Here is an 18,696-nt window from a genome sequence, read left to right as displayed (position 1 = left end):
GTTGTTGTTGTTGTTGTTGTTGTTGTTGTTGTTGTTGTTGTTGTTGTTGTTGTTGTTGTTGTTGTTGTTGTTGTTGTTGTTGTTGTTGTTGTTGTAGGTGCATGGATGAGTGTAGACTTGTTGTTTGGTGGTAGTCTTGTTGTGTGTGTTGGGTATGTTGCGTATGTTGTTGTGCATGTTGCGTATGTTGTTGTAAGGAATGGCCATGACCGCCGTATACAGGCGACGTGGATGGCGGCGGCGAGACCGACGAGCGGGCATAGAGCTGGTTGACGACCGAGGCGCTCTCCTTCTGGAAGCGGTCGCGCCAGTTGATGTAGCCGAAGCGCATGCCGAAGCGTGCGAGGATGTCGGTGAAGTCGTTGATGGCGCGGAGGGCTCTTGCGGGCGGGTCGTTGAGCGAGGGGGGATGTTCTGTGCCGTCGAGGGAGGAGGAGGGTTGGGGGATTGCCGGGGTTGGGAAGGAGGGCGGGTTGATTTCGGGGGGAGCGGCAAAGGGGTCGATGGGTTCGGAGGAGGTGAGGGGCCCGGAGGAGGCGGGCGGGGTGGGCGGGATTGGGTTGAGGAGGACGTCGAGGTTGCGCTGGAGGACGTCGACGAATTGGCGGCCGGTCATGTAGGCGCGCATGGCGTCGTAGAAAGTGAGGGGGATCTTGGTTGTCGGGGAGGATTTGTCTCTCATGATTGCGCGGAGGTTGATGGCGTAGGCGATGCAGTGCTCGAAGATGAGGCGTTGGGCGTAGTTGCTGATTGCCGGGCAGCGAGGGCTCGGGGAGAGCACGTAGACGTAGCTGTACAGTACTTCGAGCTCGAAGAAGGCCTGTGTGTTTGGCAACGTGTTCTTTGAGATGTTGTTGTACCAATCGGTCATCTGCCGGTAGGTCTTCCATATGTAGCCATACGCGTCTGGCCAGGGTTCTCGACCCGACTGGAAGAGTTTGGTGTACCATTCCGACTGTAGTTGACGGATCTTGAAGAACTGGGCGGCTGTGTCGAAATTCTGCAGCCAGAACTGGGTCTTTTGCGTTTTCGTGCTCGGCGAGGATATGGAGGCGGCGAAAGGATGAGCAACGGTTGCTGAATCGTCCGAGAAAGAGAACGCTCTGGTCTGTACCAGCGAAGTTGACCTAGAAGGTATAAGAACTGGACTCAATACGGAAGTTAATCTTGAAATGACACACCTATCCAAAGCAAAGACACACCAGTAAACGCGCCGTCGGAGCTCGAGTTTTGACTTGCCGGAGTGGAGAGCTTTCAGGGGATCCTGATGCATGCCAATATCCACCATGGCTCGTGAGGCGGCTCCGATCAGATGCCAGCTGTCAAAGTGGTGCGGATCCATCATAGCAAATTCCACAAGCAGCACCAAAGCCTGGATAGTAGCGACGAAGCCAGGATGAAGCACATCTTCAGCGAACTCCAAAGCAGCAGTCACATGACCCACAGCATCGAAATACTGCGCATCGCCCCGCTGCTGAGACAGCGAAATGGATGATAAGGCTAGAACCATTCTTACAGTCCAGTAGTCGAAAGGCAAGGGTTTCCGTACTTCTGGATTGTACACCGCGTCGACCGAAGACCAGAAACTTGCCTCTTCAAAGACGGGTAATAGTACAAAGACGTTATTGAGATAGTGCTGGATCAGGGGAGTCGCGGCATAACGTGGTGGTAGATCTTGAGGTGTGGTATTCGGCAGAGGTTCCTTTGTACAAGTAGAGAGTATGAGGCGTGCATAAGACATGGGAGTGGTGAAACCGTGGAAATCGCGTGCAGTAGCATTGACAGCTCTGAGAGCACGTGAGCATATAGAGAGAGATACGGAGGTGGATGCAGTACACGCAGACACTTACAAGAGACCAAAGTCCGAGACCAGATTATCAATGTCACTGGCCTCTTTCCGGCGAGCAGCACGAGCGCTCGTCGTCTTGTTTCTGCCAGGCAAATCCGTTGATAGTTTTGGAGAGGTGAAAGCATCGTCAAAGTCGGTCATGCCAGTGGTGGAAGACTTTCGTCTAGCCCGAGCTTCAGCAATCCTCCTTTCGAGCTTCTCCACCCTCGTCTCGAGCGTGGCGACATAGCTTCGTTCCTTGCCGCGAGCGAATTGGTCGTTGGTGGAGCTACATTCGGCGGCTTTGTTTGACTTTTCGCAGGCAGTGCAGGCGGGCAGTTTGCCGTCACATTTGACTTTGGCAGCTCTACATCGTGAGCAAGCAGCCACTGGGCGACTCACGCGCAACAGCGGAGTTTCCAGGACCATGAGGTGTCCAGCGTGTGGAAAGGTGAAGGGTGATGATGATGCAGTGGTGTCTGCAGGCATGGCGCGAAGTCAACCCAGTGTCCGTGTGTCGGACAGTAAAAAAAAGGCAACGACGTGTGATTTCTGGCACATTGGCAAAGGGAACAGATATCAAGGACAGAATGTAAAGAGAAAAAAAGAGTAATGGAGCTGAAGAGGACTGAAAAAGTATTGAATAGAAGTACAGTGGAGGTCGATCATCTTATTAGATCAGCAGCAGTGCTCATGCATGCATAACAAGTCGCAAGGATAGCAGCATGGCCACGCGACGGGTAGCAAAGCCCCTGGCAGCAGAAGAAGAGTTGAAGAGCAGTTCGCTTGTGTGTGATATAATTAGATGATCGCGCACTTACCTGAAGTCGAGAAGCGGCTGAAGGGTGGAGAGGAGTCAGTCAGTAAGGAGGGTCCGTGAGAGGATCGGAGGGGAGGAGGAGGGAGACTGGATCTGAAACTACAGCGACAAGACTATCCAGTCAGAGACGAATGGAGCAGTCTGTTAATAAATTACTTGCAGCCTTGCGAACGCGACGGGGCGCTGAAAGTGGATCTGGTTTCACTTCCCTGGACCATCGGACGGTGGGAGGAGGGATGAGGGAGGGTGGAGGAGATGGCGGAGGGCCAAGGTGGGGATTGCAAAGCCGCAGCCGCAAGCTGATGAGCGAAGGCGTGGTGGTGGTAATTAGTCGTTATGATCGGTTTGATTGATTGTTGTTATGACGGTTGCAATTGTTTCTGGAGTCGGGTGGCTATCATGTAGGCCGACGTATCTCGAAAAGTGGTTATAAGTATGGAGGTGTATAGAGTGAAGATGTTGTGTACAGGGCAGCAGCAGTAATTAGTGGGTATTAGTAGTGTAAGCAGTTGATATGACGATATTGGAGAGCTCGGACGCGGGACCGAGTAGACATTATCCCGGTTATGCTATGTTACGGATACACAGTAAGTATTCGTACGTAAGGCTGGCTGGTAAGGTATTATTAATCAGCTGCTTACTGCTGCCAAGTGGCTGTGCACTGTGGAGATGATCGGGTACCTGTTCGGCAGCGGTGGCTACGATCTACACGCCAATTCTGGACATGCACGGGTATAATCTGCGTATTGCTGATTATTAATATTATATTATCGCTGGTTACCCAAGGTGTAATACTACTACATAAGTATCTTTTGTCAGACAGGCATCAATATCTCCCTACCGACTACATATGTATGCATGCCCTACCATGTGGCACCATTCGGGCATTAATAGCAAGCCATGTTGTATGCAGTATGTAGTGTGTATGTACATTGGTGATTGGAGCTTGAGCAAATGGATTACCTGGATTACCTGTGATTCTGCAGTCCTGTAGTCACAGCCTGTATAGTCTATCTACACCGTTGCCACCGCCAACTCGCCCAGCCCACCCTCAGGCCTAAGCCAGCCCTGCGAACCAGAAATGAGTTGAAATGATCAGCCGAGGCCGCACACAAACAAACTATGGCGGGAAGCTTTTCCTTTACAAGACTTGTTTGGCTTGCTGTTTGTTCACTTGGGCCCGAGGTCAGGATAATTAACGTTAAATGTAGGCGAGACGCTGACAGACGGAACGGCACAAGCAGCGGCATCTGCATTCATGGTATTGCCCCACTAATCTTCACAGATCTCCCTCTAGACATCCACTGGAATTCGAATCGTTTGATGCTGCTATCTATCCAGTTAGTCTAATCTCTAGGGTAATAGGAATACGTAGTTTAGTTGGCTCGGGTGTGGGCTCTTCCTTGGAGACTACTCAACAACTGCAACGTCGTGTATCGTCGTCGTCGTGTGCATCGTCCTGCTTCCTCCATCCTACTACTACTCATTACTACTTCACAACAGAACATCGGAAGCCTGTGCTCTGCTCTATTACCCATTGATCGATTCCTCTATCCCTGCCGCGACTCCCAATCCTTCCAGCATCCAACTCTGAATACTCCTCGACTCGACACTCGCCCATCCTTCATCCTCTCTCTCCACTCCACGCTGCCACTTTGGCCTCTCTCGTTGCCGCGTTTTGCTTCTCGTCCAACCGTCCCACATCTCTACAGAACCTCATTAAACTTGCGCCTGTCTCTGTGGCATGGAAGACACACTACCACCCAATTACTCGACCCACCAGTCCGTTCCGCTCCATAATTCCTTGCTCCTTGTAACACCTTAAATATGGATCCTGGCGGAAAGCCGCAGACAAAGCCCGACGGCAATCAAGACCCATCGCCTCGTGTCGCACATACCTTAACCGCCTGTTGCCGTTGCAGAACTGTGAGCACTACTTGTCATCCTCAGATATCCTCACAACACGCTCAGTCATAGCTAATGAGACGTCCGTCGTAGAGAAAAACACGTTGCGATCCAGGCATCCCTCGTTGCGGCCCTTGCGAGCGCACCAATTCTCATTGCGAATACTACGACCCTACCAAAGGCACCCGCATTCCCCGCAATTACGTCGTCCATCTACAGCACAAGGTCCGCGATCTGGAGAAGCAGCTCGCTGACTTGGAGAAAGACGATGGAGATCCAGATCCCGAAGATACCGTGCGTAATGCTGCCTCTGTGCACATCCTCGAGACCAACGAGTCAAAATACCTGGGTTCTGCAAGCGGCACAACTCTCACTCGATTAGTGATGCAGCTCGCAAAGCAATTCACCGATTCGAAAAGTATATCAGAAATCGTGCCGAATGCGCGACAGCGTATGATCAAGGAGCAGACATCCAAGGAGACAGAAAAGCCAACTTCAAAAATATACCCGCTCATCAGCAATGTCGCCGCGGAAGAACTGCCTACACGAGACCTGACCAACCGGCTGGTCCAACTTTTCTACATGAAAGGTAATTCGCCTTGAACAATTAGTTTGCAAACTCTCCCCAAGGCAAACATAAAGAAATCATACGCTGACAAGCAGCCAGTGCATCCCTTGTATCCGCTCTTCCATGAGCCCACCTTTACGCAAGACGTAGAAGACATATACAATGGCTCGTCGGATCCTCACAAAAACTTCTGCCTAAGGATGGTCATTGCAATCAGCTTACAGAAAATGGATGCTCAGTACGCCGGACTTGCTGATAGTTACTATCTAGCCGCCCTGAAGTTCATGGAACCAGCCATCCGCCCAATGAACCTCAGCACTCTACAGTGTTTTGCCCTCGTAGGTGGCTATTCGCTCCTGACACCAACTCGCACGGCTGTCTATTATCAAATCGGTCTTGCTGTGCGGCTTGCTCAAGCATTGGGTATCAGTGAAGAGAAAACTCTGGTGCGGGGCAGAGGCGGACAGCTGGCCGACCCTCTGCAGATTGACATGAGACGTAGGCTATTCTGGTGCCTGGCCACTATGGATTTTGGCCTTGCACACGGTCTTGGTCGTCCTGCTACCTTTTCCACCGGACGTGATCACATTGACGTGAATTTCCCAGAACTGGTGGACGATCAGTACATCACAAAGGATGGCATACTTCCAGCACCCCAGACATCCTTGCGGAAATGGATCTCGATACACTTTTGCAAGATGCGGTTACTGCAAGTCGAAATCAGACGAAAGCTTTACCAGAGAAAGCGACGTGACCCCAAGTCCGACCAAGATCCATGGTTCCGAGAGATGGAGGCGAAGCTGATTGCGTGGCGTGACACGAGCCCTGAGATGGATGCTGGATCGGGGCTTACGAAGACCTGGTCAGTATCTCTACATAGATGTCATTTTACGCAAGGCTAACGACTGTACAGGTTTATTGGAAGGTATAACACCATGAGAGTCTTTTTATATCGTCCCTCTCCTCAAGTACCAAGACCCTCGCAAAGAGCTGCTCTGCAGTGCTATGATGCATGTGAGTACAACATACACCTGCAACGCAAGCAAATCGAAACGGGCAGCGTCGACATTACCTGGGTCTTTGCGCAGTCCATCTTCATGGCTATCAACACTTTGCTCTGGAGTCTTTCGTACTCGGAGGTCCGCCGACTACATCCACGCACGGATGTAGAGCACCACCTAAAAACAGCCCTGGATATTATCGAGTCAGCCTCGACCCGATGGCCTGGAGTGACTTCAGCTCTGGAGCTGTACAGACATCTCACACAGGCCTGTATGAAGATATATGAAAAGGATGGAGACATTCCTATCGCTGCAAGCTCACCATCCGACAGCACGTCTATCGAGGGTTCAAACGTCAATCGATCGAGGACGACCAGTCCTGCTGCCACCGTGTCAACCTCATCGCTGAACACTCCACCGGAGCAACTTAACAGTACACTTGGCTATGGTAATAACAACTCTCCATATTCCTTGGTAGGAACCACCAGACACATCCATTTTCAAGACCCGCCGCCAAGCGACCCATACAGGACAAGTCCCCACCCTCATCAACCTTATCAAGACACCTATACGGGGTCGGAGTTTGAATCTAACACGGGATTTAATCCTCTGCCTACTACGTTTCCTGACATGTCACAATGGAATCCTGCATTCTCGATGCCACCGCAGGATTCGCTTGGCTTTTCGAATGGTTCGCAAGCGCTGGGCGGATTCAGCCCAGAGCAACAGTACAACTTTGACAACATGGATATCCTGCCAGCCGCAGACTTCTTGTCTAGTCAAAACTGGGGTCTGGGCAAGCCGGACTCTGGACTGACGCAAGAGCAACAGGTCGAGCTGATGCAGAGTCTGGAAACGACGGGTACAGGTCAGATCGACACAATGATTGAGCAAAGCAATGCGCTTTTCAACCCTGGGGTGCCGTCGTATTGAAGAAAGTTTCTGCAGCTCCGTGTCTTTGTGGCGATATATTACCTCTTTTTTTGATGCACGGAGTTTTTTTGGGGCGCAATGACGGCGTTGGCAGGCAAAAAGCATGGAGGAATGGACTGAATTGAATGGTGACAACAGTGGAGTGTTTCTTTCCTTTTATAATTCGACGTTGCGGCTATATTGAGTCCTGCGGGACACAGAGAAGTCCGGTGGCAAGTCTTTGAATACTAGATACCCATAGCACTAATAATTGGATGAATGCAAGATGGAGCTTTCTGGCGAGCCGTTTGATATGCATCCAACGTGTCTCATTCCACCGCTGTTCTTCTTACGTAAGTGATCGGACACCATTGAGTGAGAGAAGTCAGACTGACCTGGCTGCAGTGGCAGGCTTGCTTGGAAGCTACAGACCACGAGCATCGCACACTGCGACATATATAAGGTACACACACACACAGGCCGAACAAACAACCAGACAGAATTCCTCAACTCCACGCCAGGAATGTACATGTTTCAATTCAGCCTACGTCATCGTCATCGTCAGTTACAAGTACATCGCCGTACACACGGTGGCAAGAAGCACACTGAGCACAACCGTAGCCCACACGCCGCCCGACCCGTTCCTCGCAGCCATACCAGTGCCAGGCGTATTGTCAGTCCCATTCCCTGCGTTATTCCCTCCGTCGTCGCCGCCCTGTCCATCACCATCGTTGTTATTATCTCCCCCGTCATTGTTGTTGTCGTTGTTGTTATCACCTCCCTCCCCGTCCCCCTCCCCGTCCCCCTCCCCCCCAACCCCCGGCCCCGCACTCCCCAAAGCCAACAAACTCTGCACAGCATTCAACGCCCCCATCTGCTCCCCAACCCCATACGTCTCGTTCCCACTACTAGCAGTCCACACAAACCCACACTCGCGCGCCTCCTCCTCCTCCTCCTCCTCCTCCCCACGAACACACGTCCGCGCCGCCGCGACGGCAGAAGCACGCATGCGCGGCAGAAGCGCGGATTCGAGAAAGGGTGCGAGCTGGAGGGTGGTGCCGAGGGTGTGGGCGAGGGATGCCTTATAGGATTTCTGGTCCGTGGTGCAGGTGTTTTGGGGTTCGCAGGCGGGTTCGGTGAGGATTTGGTTGGTGGGTTCGTTGGGTTCGTTGGGGTTGGTGTCGTTGTCGGGGTAGAAGATTGAGAGGCCGGTTGTGAGGGATTGGAGGCGGGTGCGCCATGTTGGGTGGTTTGTCTGTGGGGTGGGGTTAGGTTTGGGGGTTTGGGGTAGGGGATAGGGGATATGGGAGGGGATATGGGATATGGGAGGGGAGAAAGGGGATAGGGCGAGAAAAAGGAGGAGAAGGACATACGCGATTATACATATACGCCGCACCCAAAACATACCACCCCGCATACGCCGTCCACTGCAACCGATTCACCGACCCGCAATCCTCCACCGCGCTCGCCCCATCATACACATACGTCCCATTCCCATTCCCGTTCCCATCCCCTTCTTCATCCTCCTCCACCACAAGCCCAACCCGCGTCGACCACTCCCACGCCGCGTCCGCCCAGCGCGCATACGTCTCGTCGTTGGCGCCCGCATAGCGCGCCAGCCGCGCCGCAAGCGCGAAAAACGCCCCGTTCGACGCACTGTTCTTGTAGTTGTACCCCGCGCCAAACGTGTAGATTTGCCAGCGCAGGCCGCCGTCGCAGGTGGTGTTGTCCCAGCGTGCGGTCTGGGTGTCGAATGCGGCGCGTGCGAGGTCGAGCCAGGAGGGATCGCTGTCGTCGTCGTTGTTGTTGTCATCGTCGTGGGTGGGAAAGCGTGTTTCGGCGGCGGTCATGGCGGCGTGGGCCCAGTATGCCTGGTCGTCGTTGGCGATGGTGTTGGTCTGGTTGAGGGGCATGAAGTTTTCCTTGTCGCCGGATTGATGGCGCAGGGCGAGGCGGGTGAGGGTGTTGTACTGGGTGTCGCTGGTGTAGTGCCAGTATGTGATTAGGCTGTTGAAGAGGGCGCCGGCTTCGTACCAGTAGTATTTGTCCGGGAGGAGGCCGGGGATGTCGCGGTTTTCGTTGTCTGGGCTGGTGTAGTAGCTTGTGAGGGTTTGGGCGATGGTGCGGGTGGTGGCTTTGATGGATGCTGTTGGGTGTGTTAGTGGATGGTTGATAGGTAGTTTGTTACTTACCTGCGTCGTTTACGTCGAGGTCTATGGCTTGTGTGCAGGTTGTTAGGACGAGCGCGAGTCCGAGGACGCGCTGCTTGTTGTTGTTGTTGTTGTAGCAGCCTGGGAACTTCATCTCGGTGACAGCAATGGTAACAGTTGAGGTTTTTGCTTATACACAGTCTTCAGAGACCAACGCGTCCGGGATACCGATCTGTATCGTCAAAAAAACAAAGAGACGTGGACGAGAGAAGTGCCCTCCCACGACCGGGGGTCCCGCAGGTTAACAGCACGATATAACGAGAAAGTGACACAGCTAAATATATATCACAGCAATGAATGAAAAGTAAGTGTCTTTCGAAACGAATGTGTACCTAGAACCATGCACGTTATGCCTTAACCAAGCAAGCAGAGAGAAATTACAGCTTTATAAAGGAGGAGTGCGGCGCAAGCATCTCCAATGGGATGTAGCTAGCTAAGAAAGTTTTACTATGGATTGACCATAAGAATCTAACGGGGATTTTGGGGGGCGTAATTATGTAGTTTCGAGCTAACGTCCTGTTCCGGGTGATGGAATGGGATGGGTGGTCCAAGGGGCGGCGGCACAGTAAGACTCCTGATAGGCTGCTCGCAGGACGTGCTGCTTTCTTTTCATCGCCTTGTGTCACATCGCATACGCGCGCGTACCTGCTGCATAGTGTTTAGAGGGCAGATGAAGAAGTAGAGATGCGTTGAATGCGATGTGAAACGGTTATGGAGATGTTATTGAAGTGTCGAGGAGAAACAGAGTTCGGAAGTCGGTTCCGAAGGGTAAATTATCTCGCTTGAATGACTCCTTTGGATCTAGATCGGTGCTAATTATATATACTTGAACCAATGAGAGAGACTGCTAATTACATGTTTGTCAACATGTTAGTTCTTGCCGAGGTCCCTGGTTTTGTGTAACGTTGAGGTAGGATGAAACAATCGGTGCAGACACCGCAGTACATATGCGCATAGATAGTCTTTAGTATGGTTATGATCGCATGGCGACGTGTTGCTCTAGAAGCTGAGACTAGCAAGTGTTTTCGCTGTCAGACGTCTGTTTACATCATTCCCTTGCTTACCAAAGATCCTTGAGGACTAATGAATTCTTGAAAACCCTTGCTCGCATGGACTACCGGAAGAAGACAAAAGTGAATTGCGGGGATGGCATGTCCAAATGATGTCATTCCTGTATGGAGGGTCAAGCCACAGTATGGCGCAGCACTGCCTAAACTGACAACATCTGTATATGCATGTACTCTTCTTGCCAACCGCTCCGTCAAATAAGTAAGATCATCTTTCTTCGTTGGCTCATCACTTTCCCATTCGACACATGGCCATGAAAATCCGTGGCTGTGTGCTGTGAATGGAGATTTACCTGAAGCTAACTGCGCTTGGAATCAGCGAACCAGAAACCAACCGAACTGCTCCATACATTCGTCTAGAAATGGGGGCGAAGGAACAAGTCTCTGGCCTCCCGTCATGCTCGAAAGAGAAGATGATGTTCTACTATGTCGTTACACGTTCGAAAATATGCTTGGCATGCTGACGCTTGCTCTTGGCCCACCTCATTGACGCCACACAGCCTCGTGCTGTGCCTGGGATATGGACTCGCATGGTCGACAAGTGTGAGTATAAGTATAAGGTCTCACCATACACAAGAATGCTCCTGCACAACCGCACCATCGCGCAGTAAACACCATCCATACTTCAACAATTCCATCATGTCAGACATCAAGAACCAGATTGCCAACTTTGGCCCCAAGAACGAGGAACTTCTCGCGACTCTTTCCAAGACAGACTATGCACCCGCATCCCTCAAGCAGCAGGCCCTCTACATCAAAGATCTAGAAAGCCAGCTCGAAAAGACCAAGAAAGACTACCAGCACTACCAATGGAAGACCAGAATCGAAAAGGGCGAGTTCGGAAAGTACCGCGATTCCACCATGAAACGCTTCATGCACAAGATGGGAGGCAGCAAGGGCAAAGAAAAGTTCGCCAGCAAGACTGAAAAGGAAGAAAAGGAATACTACGAAGCGCTCCAGGCCGAACGCCAAAGCAAAGACTCCCTCGAAAGCATCGAGTCAGCACTGGGCGAGGCTCGTCCAGTGAAAGACCAATACCAGCGCGACGCAAACGCAAATGCCGCAGCACAGCAGGAACTCGACAACCTCTATCACATGATCTTTGCCGGTCCCACGCCTGCTTTCCCCGAAGAAGACCAGAAAGAATGGCCCTACTCGCAGGCTCGTGAAGCATTCAACACGGCCGAACAGCACTACCAGGCTATCGTGCAGGCTTCGCATTGCCTCTCCGACGCTAACAAACGTTGCATGCGAGCAAAGGCACACATCGAGGATGCTCTTGATGCCTCGCGCCTAGACATGTTTGGCGGCGGAATGATGGCCGACATGGCGGAGCGCGACGCCCTCAGCAAAGCCCAATCCGAGGCATCCCAGTTGCAGAGCGCAGTCGACCAGGCGCGACGGATGTATCCTGAGCTCCAGCCTATCGGGCCCGTCAGCATTGCCCAGGGCAATATGATGAGCGATGTGCTCTTCGACAATATCTTCTCTGACATGGCTTTCCACGACAAGATCAAGGACTCTGCGGCGCAACTCAACAATGTTGCCAGGACGCTGATGCAGCGTGCGGACCAAGTCAAGGCTGAGGAGAGGAGACAGAAGGGAGAATTAGATGGGCTTGCGCAGAGACTGGGCAGCGCCAGGAGGGATCTGCAGCTCGCCAGACAGGCGATATTCGAGAAGGTTGGGAGTGAGCAGCAGCTACCTCCGGCTTATACAGCGACTGCTGCTGCAGGTTCCTTTTAGGTGGTGAGAGTGTGATACCCGATTTGTTTTGATTAGCATGCAGGTGACGATTCATTGGTGTTTTGTATAGTCTTAGTGTATTTTGCCATACCAAAGTTCTTCAAATTGTTGATACATTAGACCTGGGAGAAATATGCTGTACTCATCTGGCTTTGCCTGGTGCATGTGATATTATTTTGTTCGCTGGTCTGGTATTGTGAGTGTGCAGCAGTGCAGTGAGAGCAAAAACCACTTTACACTCACCCACGTTAGCGCGCCCCACTCGACGCGTCTCGCTTTCACCTCGCGTCTCATGTCGAAGGACGCCTGCATGCCACACATTTCTCATTGAAACCACGTCTGTCTACCTTTCACTTCAGACTTCCACCTTCTAACCCCCTTTTTGGACACCCTTCATCGCCACAATGCCATACAACAACACCCCAATCACGCCTTCTGCCGTCGCAACCGGCACAGCAAACCTCCCACGTACGCTCCCCTCACTCCCCCAAATCACTAGCCCAGCAACTAACCCCCTCACTCCAGTCGCACGCGTCAAGAAAATCCTCTCCGCCGACGAAGACATCGCGTCATGCTCCAACAACGCCGCCTTCATCCTGACCATCGCCGCCGAGATGTTCATCCACCACCTCGTCGAGCAGACCCACACCGTCGTGAAGACGGAGCGCAAACAGCGCCGCCAGATCCACTACCGCGACGTAGCGAACGCGGTGTCCCGCATCGATAATCTGAATTTCTTGGCTGATGTGGTGCCCAGGACGACGACGGTGCGGAAGGTCAAGGAGGCGAGGAGGGCGGCGGCGAAGCTGGCGCGTGCGAATGGTCAGGCGACGCTTGATGGGTTGCATGGGGCTGTGAAGAAGGGTGCTGGTGGGGATGGTGAGGGGGAGGGCTGGGTTGCTGCTGGTGGGGAGAATACGGAGATGGGTGGGGATGAGGAGGATGGGGATGGGGATGCTGGGGGTGATCAGATGGATGTGGATGGGGCAGAGGGACAGGGGGGTATGGATGAGGATGAACAACGGGAAGAGGAGCAAGAAGGGGATGTGGAGGGACAGGAGGAAGAGGTGGAACAAGTGGAGGAGAAAGTGGTGGAGGAGGTGCGGCCGAAGAGGGGGAGGGGGAGGAAGGCTAGATGAGTCCGACGTGAGAGCGGAATACCAATATCAGAAAGGACTATGGGCATTCAATGGCAATGGAGTTTTTCATGGATTGATCTCTACAGGGTCAGACTTGTTACCGAGAAGTACGAGCATGGCGTGCGACGCCCAATCTAGATGCGTCTACACCCGAAAAGAAGACAAGTGCGTCGGAACGTAGACTCCAGCTATCATGACTCTGGAATCTCATTACTTGCACTACTATGGACACTTTGTACCGATTGAAGCCTTATCAAATCATAAACGACTACATAAAGAACACTACAAGAAACTCGTATCAGCATAGCATTCTTGACGTCTTTACCTTATTCCGGACTCTGGCAAGGGGCACGTTTGGAGACTTCGAGGACCTATTTGATGTAATCACGAGTTTTCGGCTCTGAACATATAGCAACGAGGACTTGACTGACAAAACACCTGTTACTATTACTGTTCAGATGTATAGAGACACGAGCTGTATCCGGATCTTCTGCGCATGGTTAGGCTATCTGAGGGTCATGATCTTGGAGTTCTCTGTTTTCTGTATATCTTCGATATATTTCGCTGCACGACCCAATAACCCCTTGGAAACTACCACTTCGGGAGATTCTCACCTTGCACTTTTGACACATAGCTCCAAGTCGTTCCTCGGGTGACGCTGCTTCACCGCCTGGATTGTGAGTCCCTAGATAGGCTATTGAGATCATAGCTGGAAGGTCTCAATCACCCGGATACTTGAGCATAACAGCACTTTCAAGACAGATGTTCAGAGAAGTTCAGGTAGATGATGATAACCCAAAACTCTGGATTTCATATCACGTAGACCGAACCTACCATGATACCCCTCCTGTCCCTCCTACAATCCATCTCTACACCTCAAACTCTTTCCACTGTCCAGAACAGACAGCCACGCACCGTCCCTCCTTGCTCATTCTACTCCCCAGACAGCGACCGACGTCTGTCAAGCACCGATCTCGCCAATGAGCTGGGCCGGCTTTCCATCCCACCCTCAATCTAATTAGATATTCCGCACGTCGACTAGTCAAGAATCTCCCATCGTATTCTTCGGAGAATTCACGGGCTGCGTCGCATAAGCTCGTATCATGCAGCCGGTTACTGCTGAGACTGTAGTCCCAAAGTCACTTTTTGCGAGTTCTCCTGAAGGGGGGACACTAAGCCGGCGGATCTCTCGAGGCTACCATGTAAGAGCCAACCAAGGGGGAGCCTCTATACCTTCTCGCGGAAACGAGAACGAGGATTCACTACATGTATCAGTACTACAATATGCCGTGTTGCCTGCCGAAGAAGCATGAAACAACGGAACGCACAATTAGATCTAGCGATGAAACGATAGGTCATGACAGTCGATCGCTCGTGCTAAGCGATGAGCATAAAGTTCGGACGGTTCGACTTGTATGACGCTGCGACACCTGGTACTGTGGTTGTGAACAGGCGCGTTCCGACTGTGGCGATCCGTCCACCGAAGGTTAATCTGACGCTAAAGCCCACGTGGAGTGAGCGTTACCAAGATCTGTCCCGGGCCAGGTCAAAGTACCTCCGTGGACATGTCGATTGGGATTTCCGGTGCATTCGAAAAAGCGCTTGCTGGCGATTAAGGTTATGTGTTCATGTCGTGTAGTCTTCTGTTCTGTTCTTTGGAAACGGACGTTCATACTGGCTACACTGCGGCCGAGTGTGAATGATTCTAGCCATCGGAAGTAATCGAGGCGATCGAATTTAATTATAGCAAGAGAGACTACGTTGCAAGATTGTGCGTATCGGTCCGGTGGCGCCGCACCGCCTGGCACCGGCACTTATGGCTCTGTGGTATTGCTGCCCGACTATGTATCAGCATCTCGGCCTCAGAAGCCCAAACAGTGTTAGGATAAGCCACCAATGTTATGTCTCTTGCAGAAAGTGCATCGACTTGCATGGTACTCACGCGAGTGAGCATAGCTTCCCTATGCAGTAGCACTCTCCGGAGCGCTTACGTCATATTCATACTAGATGTGAGTTGGAAACGGTCATATTCTTTGTATGTTGCGTCTTGATGCTGCTGACGTTATATTACGGTTATTGTGAATGGTTTGACGGCTAAGGGGGTTGTCGGCACTGGCAGGCCGAACTGGACTAGTTCACTAATCAAGGAACCTGTCTAAATCCAAGCTTGGACGTCTATAAATACTTTTCCGGACTTTTTGTTCGCGCTCGGACGTCGCTATGAAGGTCTTAGTCAAGATTGTAGTCATACTGGATGAATACGACTCTGACCATGTTATCAGAAGGCGATTGATTCACAGATGATAAAGATTGTGTCTGAATTGTTAGCGTGCTTGTCGTAGTGGCAGCACTCCAGATAATTATCACAGCAAATTTGTCGAATGTCGGCGAGTAGGAGGAACTTTTTGGAAAGGATACGACTAACGAAGAGATAGCGATTGGGAGTCCTGATGCTGGTAAACATGTATACTTGCTGGTAGCTTAATACATCTTCATATTACTACTGCTGACCACAATTTTGTGCATAAATTAGTGTACCATGCAATGATCTATCTTAGCATCTCTTAAACATGTACCTCGTGTATATGAGTGCTGTCGCCTTCATAAGATTTTGCAATACATCTTCTTGTTTTCTCATCGCTGAGTTCGCTCAACTATAGTCGCGACTATCTCCTTGGTTCTCATGCTGTTTAACGTCTCTCGGTGCAGCATTGTCTCTTAACGCTCTCAGGTGCAAGCGGCATGCAACTTACTTAGTAGGGAATCTTACATTTGTACTGATGCATGTATTGTGAAGATCTCACGACCATGGAATACCAATCTGTGCCTTCTGTCCTGCGTGCGTGGCATACAATATCACCATCGATAACCTGGTCAAGTTTGGCTAGGGCAGATGACTCAGCTGGATCTAAGGAGCTCCTGATTGGTCCTGCGTAGTGCGTGAAGTTGCTGTATCCTGGTCTTGGAAAATGCGTATGGACGCAAAGCTCATGATTGAATAGTTGAGAATTTATGATGTGAATTGACGTTTGTGTGGAATATGATATCACGACGCTAGAAATATCAGGGCAGATTAAAGGTTGAGGTTGGAAAGTAGAACACGCCAAGCCTTTTGTAGACCGAGGAATTTGCGGAGCTCCTCGACCTCACCTCCCCTAGGCAAGCTGTCGACCACGTCTCAAACCTCACGCCTCTCCACTCCGTCGCCAATTGACATTCGATATGTTCCTTCAGCGATCTACCGTCGCCTTGGCGCGCAGCGCCATTGTGCGTGCTCCTGTCAAGCGGACTTTTGCAGTCTCCATTGCTCGCAGTACGTTTCTAGAAGCCCGACGTTGGGGTCAGAGGATATGAGGACTGACGCGATATCAATATAGAGGTCTCCATGGACATCAAGCCACCTACCCTCCCGGAAGGCACCAAGAAGCTTGAGGGTAAATACCATACCTGTACACAGCCCATGGGCCAGCACTGACGAGGCCTGCAGAGATCAGAACGATGGAAGACCTCCTTCCCCCCGGTGCCGCGCCTGGTACCGTTCCCACTGATGCAGAACAAGCTACCGGTCTCGAACGCTTGGAGCTTATCGGAAAGATGCAGGGTGTCGATATCTTCGACATGAAGCCTCTGGACGCTTCGCGGTTAGGTGCGCATCCTTGAATCTACAGCCTCTCTACCACACATATCTAGCCGCTGAAGTCTCCGTGGTATATGGTTCATATTTGCCTCATAGGATACTAATCTGAATGGTAGGAACGATGGAAAACCCTATTATGGTCAGATCCGCTGGAGAGGAGCAATACGCCGGATGTACAGGATTTCCGGCCGGCTCGCATAATGTGCTTTGGCAACTGGTATGAGAATGTGCTCTACAAGGAAGACCGTGATGCTAAAATCCCATAGATGACCCGCAAAAGGCCCATTGCCCGATGCCCTGAATGCGGATCTGTATACAAGATGGCATATGTTGGCCCTCCAGATGACCCGCACGACAACGAACACGGTCGTAAGTCAAAATCTTCATTGCTATGTACTTCGTTACTAAGACTATCTGCGCAGATGACGACCACCATGGCTATGAGGAACCAAAGACATTTTCTGATTACGTCAAGCCCGAATATTACTACAAGTAGAATTGGATTTGCATTGCAGCCGCTCATCGATAGACTGGGGAGTTCAATATGTAGAATAGTGGATGTAACAGTGAAGTATTGGACGTTGTTACCACTGCGCCTAGACGCTCTTGTAGCCTGGAATCTCAATGCAGGTGTGCATGGCTAACGTGCTTAAGAACCTCTGAGCGCCATAGTGCCTAAGATAATGCTCTCGATATTTTGTAAATTTTCGATCTTTGGAGCGTCGCTGGACGAGTCCCCATTCACGTGAAGCTTATCATTTCTCTTCCTCTTGGCCTGCTGGGTGGGGCTGTCATCAGTAATTTTATAAATCTTCTTGATATTATCGATATGAGAGCATGCGGCCAAGGTTTCGTTTGAGAACGCAACTGAACTGCCTTTGATGTCAATACGCGTGTCGAGATGCTCAGCAATCGATTGTGCAGTCACTGTCGAATCATGATCCGGTACCTTAACCACAAGCAGATTTGTCGTGGATTTGGCGACACCAAAACGCCGGAAGCTTTCGCCGATCTGCAGTGTTGTGTAAGAGTGGGAAGTCGATGAGTCTCCAGGCACAGAACATGAAATCACAAGCTTACGTTGTTGTTAGGACTCAGACAGAAAACGATTTCGGAGTGAATGTTTTTGCTTTTCAGACGATTCTTACTCTGATCATTTAGCGCTCGAAAAACTGCAGATAGAAGATGTGTAGTAGAGAGTATCTGCTCAGGAGTGGCCATCAGCTCAGTATCCTGATATGGTGATCCGCACTTGTGTCGGGTACAAGTTGGCGTATCGATGAATAATGCACATATTAGGTCAACATACTGAAGCGGCGTCTAGGAAAGCGTACTCAAGGTCCGCCCTTTCTTGTACATTGAATTCGTCTCTACCAGCGGCCTGCACTCTGTCCAATAGTTGGGATGCATTCGTGACGCCTGTGAACAGCGCAACGTAGACTGGCTGCTCAGGCAGATGTGAAAGGTGCAACGTCTCAACCGCGATAGGCGCCATCATTGTCTGCTTGTCTGAGGTTTGTAACCCGAATGGTTTGGTCTAAGCGAGATGAGGCTGAGACTTGATACAAGTCGATCTGCGGTCTGCCACCAAGGCACAAAAGCTGGATCAGAGAAAATATGACGTTAGTGGGACGGGTGCCACGTTCTGGGGGCGTATTGGGCTTGCAGACTCGCCAGAGCCTTTCTTTTTATCCCTAGTTCCCTGGTCCCTTGTCCCTTGTCCCTTGTCCAGGATGTTTCACCTGCAGACTGATTGAGGTGAGGTTTTCTTTCGGAGGCTGTGGTACGAGAAGGTAGATCTGCGGAGCGGGAATGGTCGATCGGTCGAGCCTTGAGCAGAACGACGACAATGCACGTGTTCGG

General features: G+C 51.3%; 7 protein-coding genes across 7 annotated transcripts in view; 4 read left to right on the top strand and 3 right to left on the bottom strand.

The window, feature by feature from the left end:
- The window catches only part of EJ05DRAFT_533005 (uncharacterized protein), a gene marked incomplete at its 3' end in the record, with an annotated part of 3,203 nt that extends 434 nt beyond the window's left edge, over positions 1-2,769 (bottom strand). The window contains exons 1-3 of the mRNA XM_033749104.1: positions 1,851-2,769; positions 1,182-1,787; positions 572-1,127 (exon numbers count right to left, since the gene is read on the bottom strand). Of these exons, the coding sequence (XP_033597733.1) occupies positions 572-1,127; positions 1,182-1,787; positions 1,851-2,317 (1,629 nt within the window). The 5' untranslated portion in view covers positions 2,318-2,769. The remainder of the gene's footprint in view (positions 1-571; positions 1,128-1,181; positions 1,788-1,850) is intronic.
- A 1,421-nt stretch (positions 2,770-4,190) lies between these two features.
- EJ05DRAFT_128532 (uncharacterized protein) lies at positions 4,191-7,188 on the top strand. The gene is made up of 4 exons (XM_033739133.1): positions 4,191-4,574; positions 4,647-5,142; positions 5,221-5,983; positions 6,035-7,188. Exons 1-4 carry the CDS (start codon positions 4,476-4,478, stop codon positions 7,053-7,055), a joined length of 2,379 nt encoding a protein of 792 aa, XP_033597732.1. The 5' UTR covers positions 4,191-4,475; the 3' UTR covers positions 7,056-7,188.
- A 94-nt stretch (positions 7,189-7,282) lies between these two features.
- On the bottom strand, positions 7,283-9,338 carry EJ05DRAFT_494256 (mannan endo-1,6-alpha-mannosidase; the record flags this gene model as incomplete). The annotated part of the gene is made up of 4 exons (XM_033746184.1): positions 7,283-7,326; positions 7,761-8,289; positions 8,408-9,180; positions 9,227-9,338. The coding sequence occupies 4 exons, from the start codon at positions 9,336-9,338 to the stop codon at positions 7,283-7,285; spliced, it is 1,458 nt and encodes a 485-aa protein (XP_033597731.1).
- Positions 9,339-10,484: 1,146 nt separating this feature from the next.
- EJ05DRAFT_479071 (uncharacterized protein) lies at positions 10,485-12,242 on the top strand. Its single transcript, XM_033744590.1, has one exon. It carries the CDS (start codon positions 10,951-10,953, stop codon positions 12,055-12,057), a length of 1,107 nt encoding a protein of 368 aa, XP_033597730.1. The 5' UTR covers positions 10,485-10,950; the 3' UTR covers positions 12,058-12,242.
- A 111-nt stretch (positions 12,243-12,353) lies between these two features.
- On the top strand, positions 12,354-12,944 carry EJ05DRAFT_456084 (histone-fold-containing protein; the record flags this gene model as incomplete). The annotated part of the gene is made up of 2 exons (XM_033742485.1): positions 12,354-12,525; positions 12,583-12,944. Coding segments are annotated over exons 1-2 (426 nt in total), but the record flags the coding sequence as incomplete, so codon positions are not given.
- A 3,260-nt stretch (positions 12,945-16,204) lies between these two features.
- On the top strand, positions 16,205-17,680 carry EJ05DRAFT_479069 (cytochrome c oxidase subunit VB). Its single transcript, XM_033744589.1, has 6 exons — positions 16,205-16,509; positions 16,574-16,630; positions 16,684-16,842; positions 16,950-17,050; positions 17,100-17,202; positions 17,256-17,680. Exons 1-6 carry the CDS (start codon positions 16,419-16,421, stop codon positions 17,327-17,329), a joined length of 585 nt encoding a protein of 194 aa, XP_033597728.1. The 5' UTR covers positions 16,205-16,418; the 3' UTR covers positions 17,330-17,680.
- On the bottom strand, positions 17,076-18,580 carry EJ05DRAFT_128467 (CGI-121-domain-containing protein). Its single transcript, XM_033739132.1, has 4 exons — positions 18,504-18,580; positions 18,143-18,434; positions 17,914-18,036; positions 17,076-17,845 (listed from the first exon to the last, which is right to left on the bottom strand). Exons 2-4 carry the CDS (start codon positions 18,329-18,331, stop codon positions 17,483-17,485), a joined length of 675 nt encoding a protein of 224 aa, XP_033597727.1. The 5' UTR covers positions 18,332-18,434; positions 18,504-18,580; the 3' UTR covers positions 17,076-17,482.
- Positions 18,581-18,696: the final 116 nt, after the last annotated feature.

Source organism: Pseudovirgaria hyperparasitica, assembly GCF_010093815.1.
Source record: "Pseudovirgaria hyperparasitica strain CBS 121739 unplaced genomic scaffold EJ05scaffold_14, whole genome shotgun sequence".
NCBI lineage: Eukaryota > Fungi > Ascomycota > Dothideomycetes > Acrospermales > Acrospermaceae > Pseudovirgaria > Pseudovirgaria hyperparasitica.
Note: the sequence above shows the minus strand (reverse complement) of the source record. Positions and strands in the feature narration are given on the sequence as shown.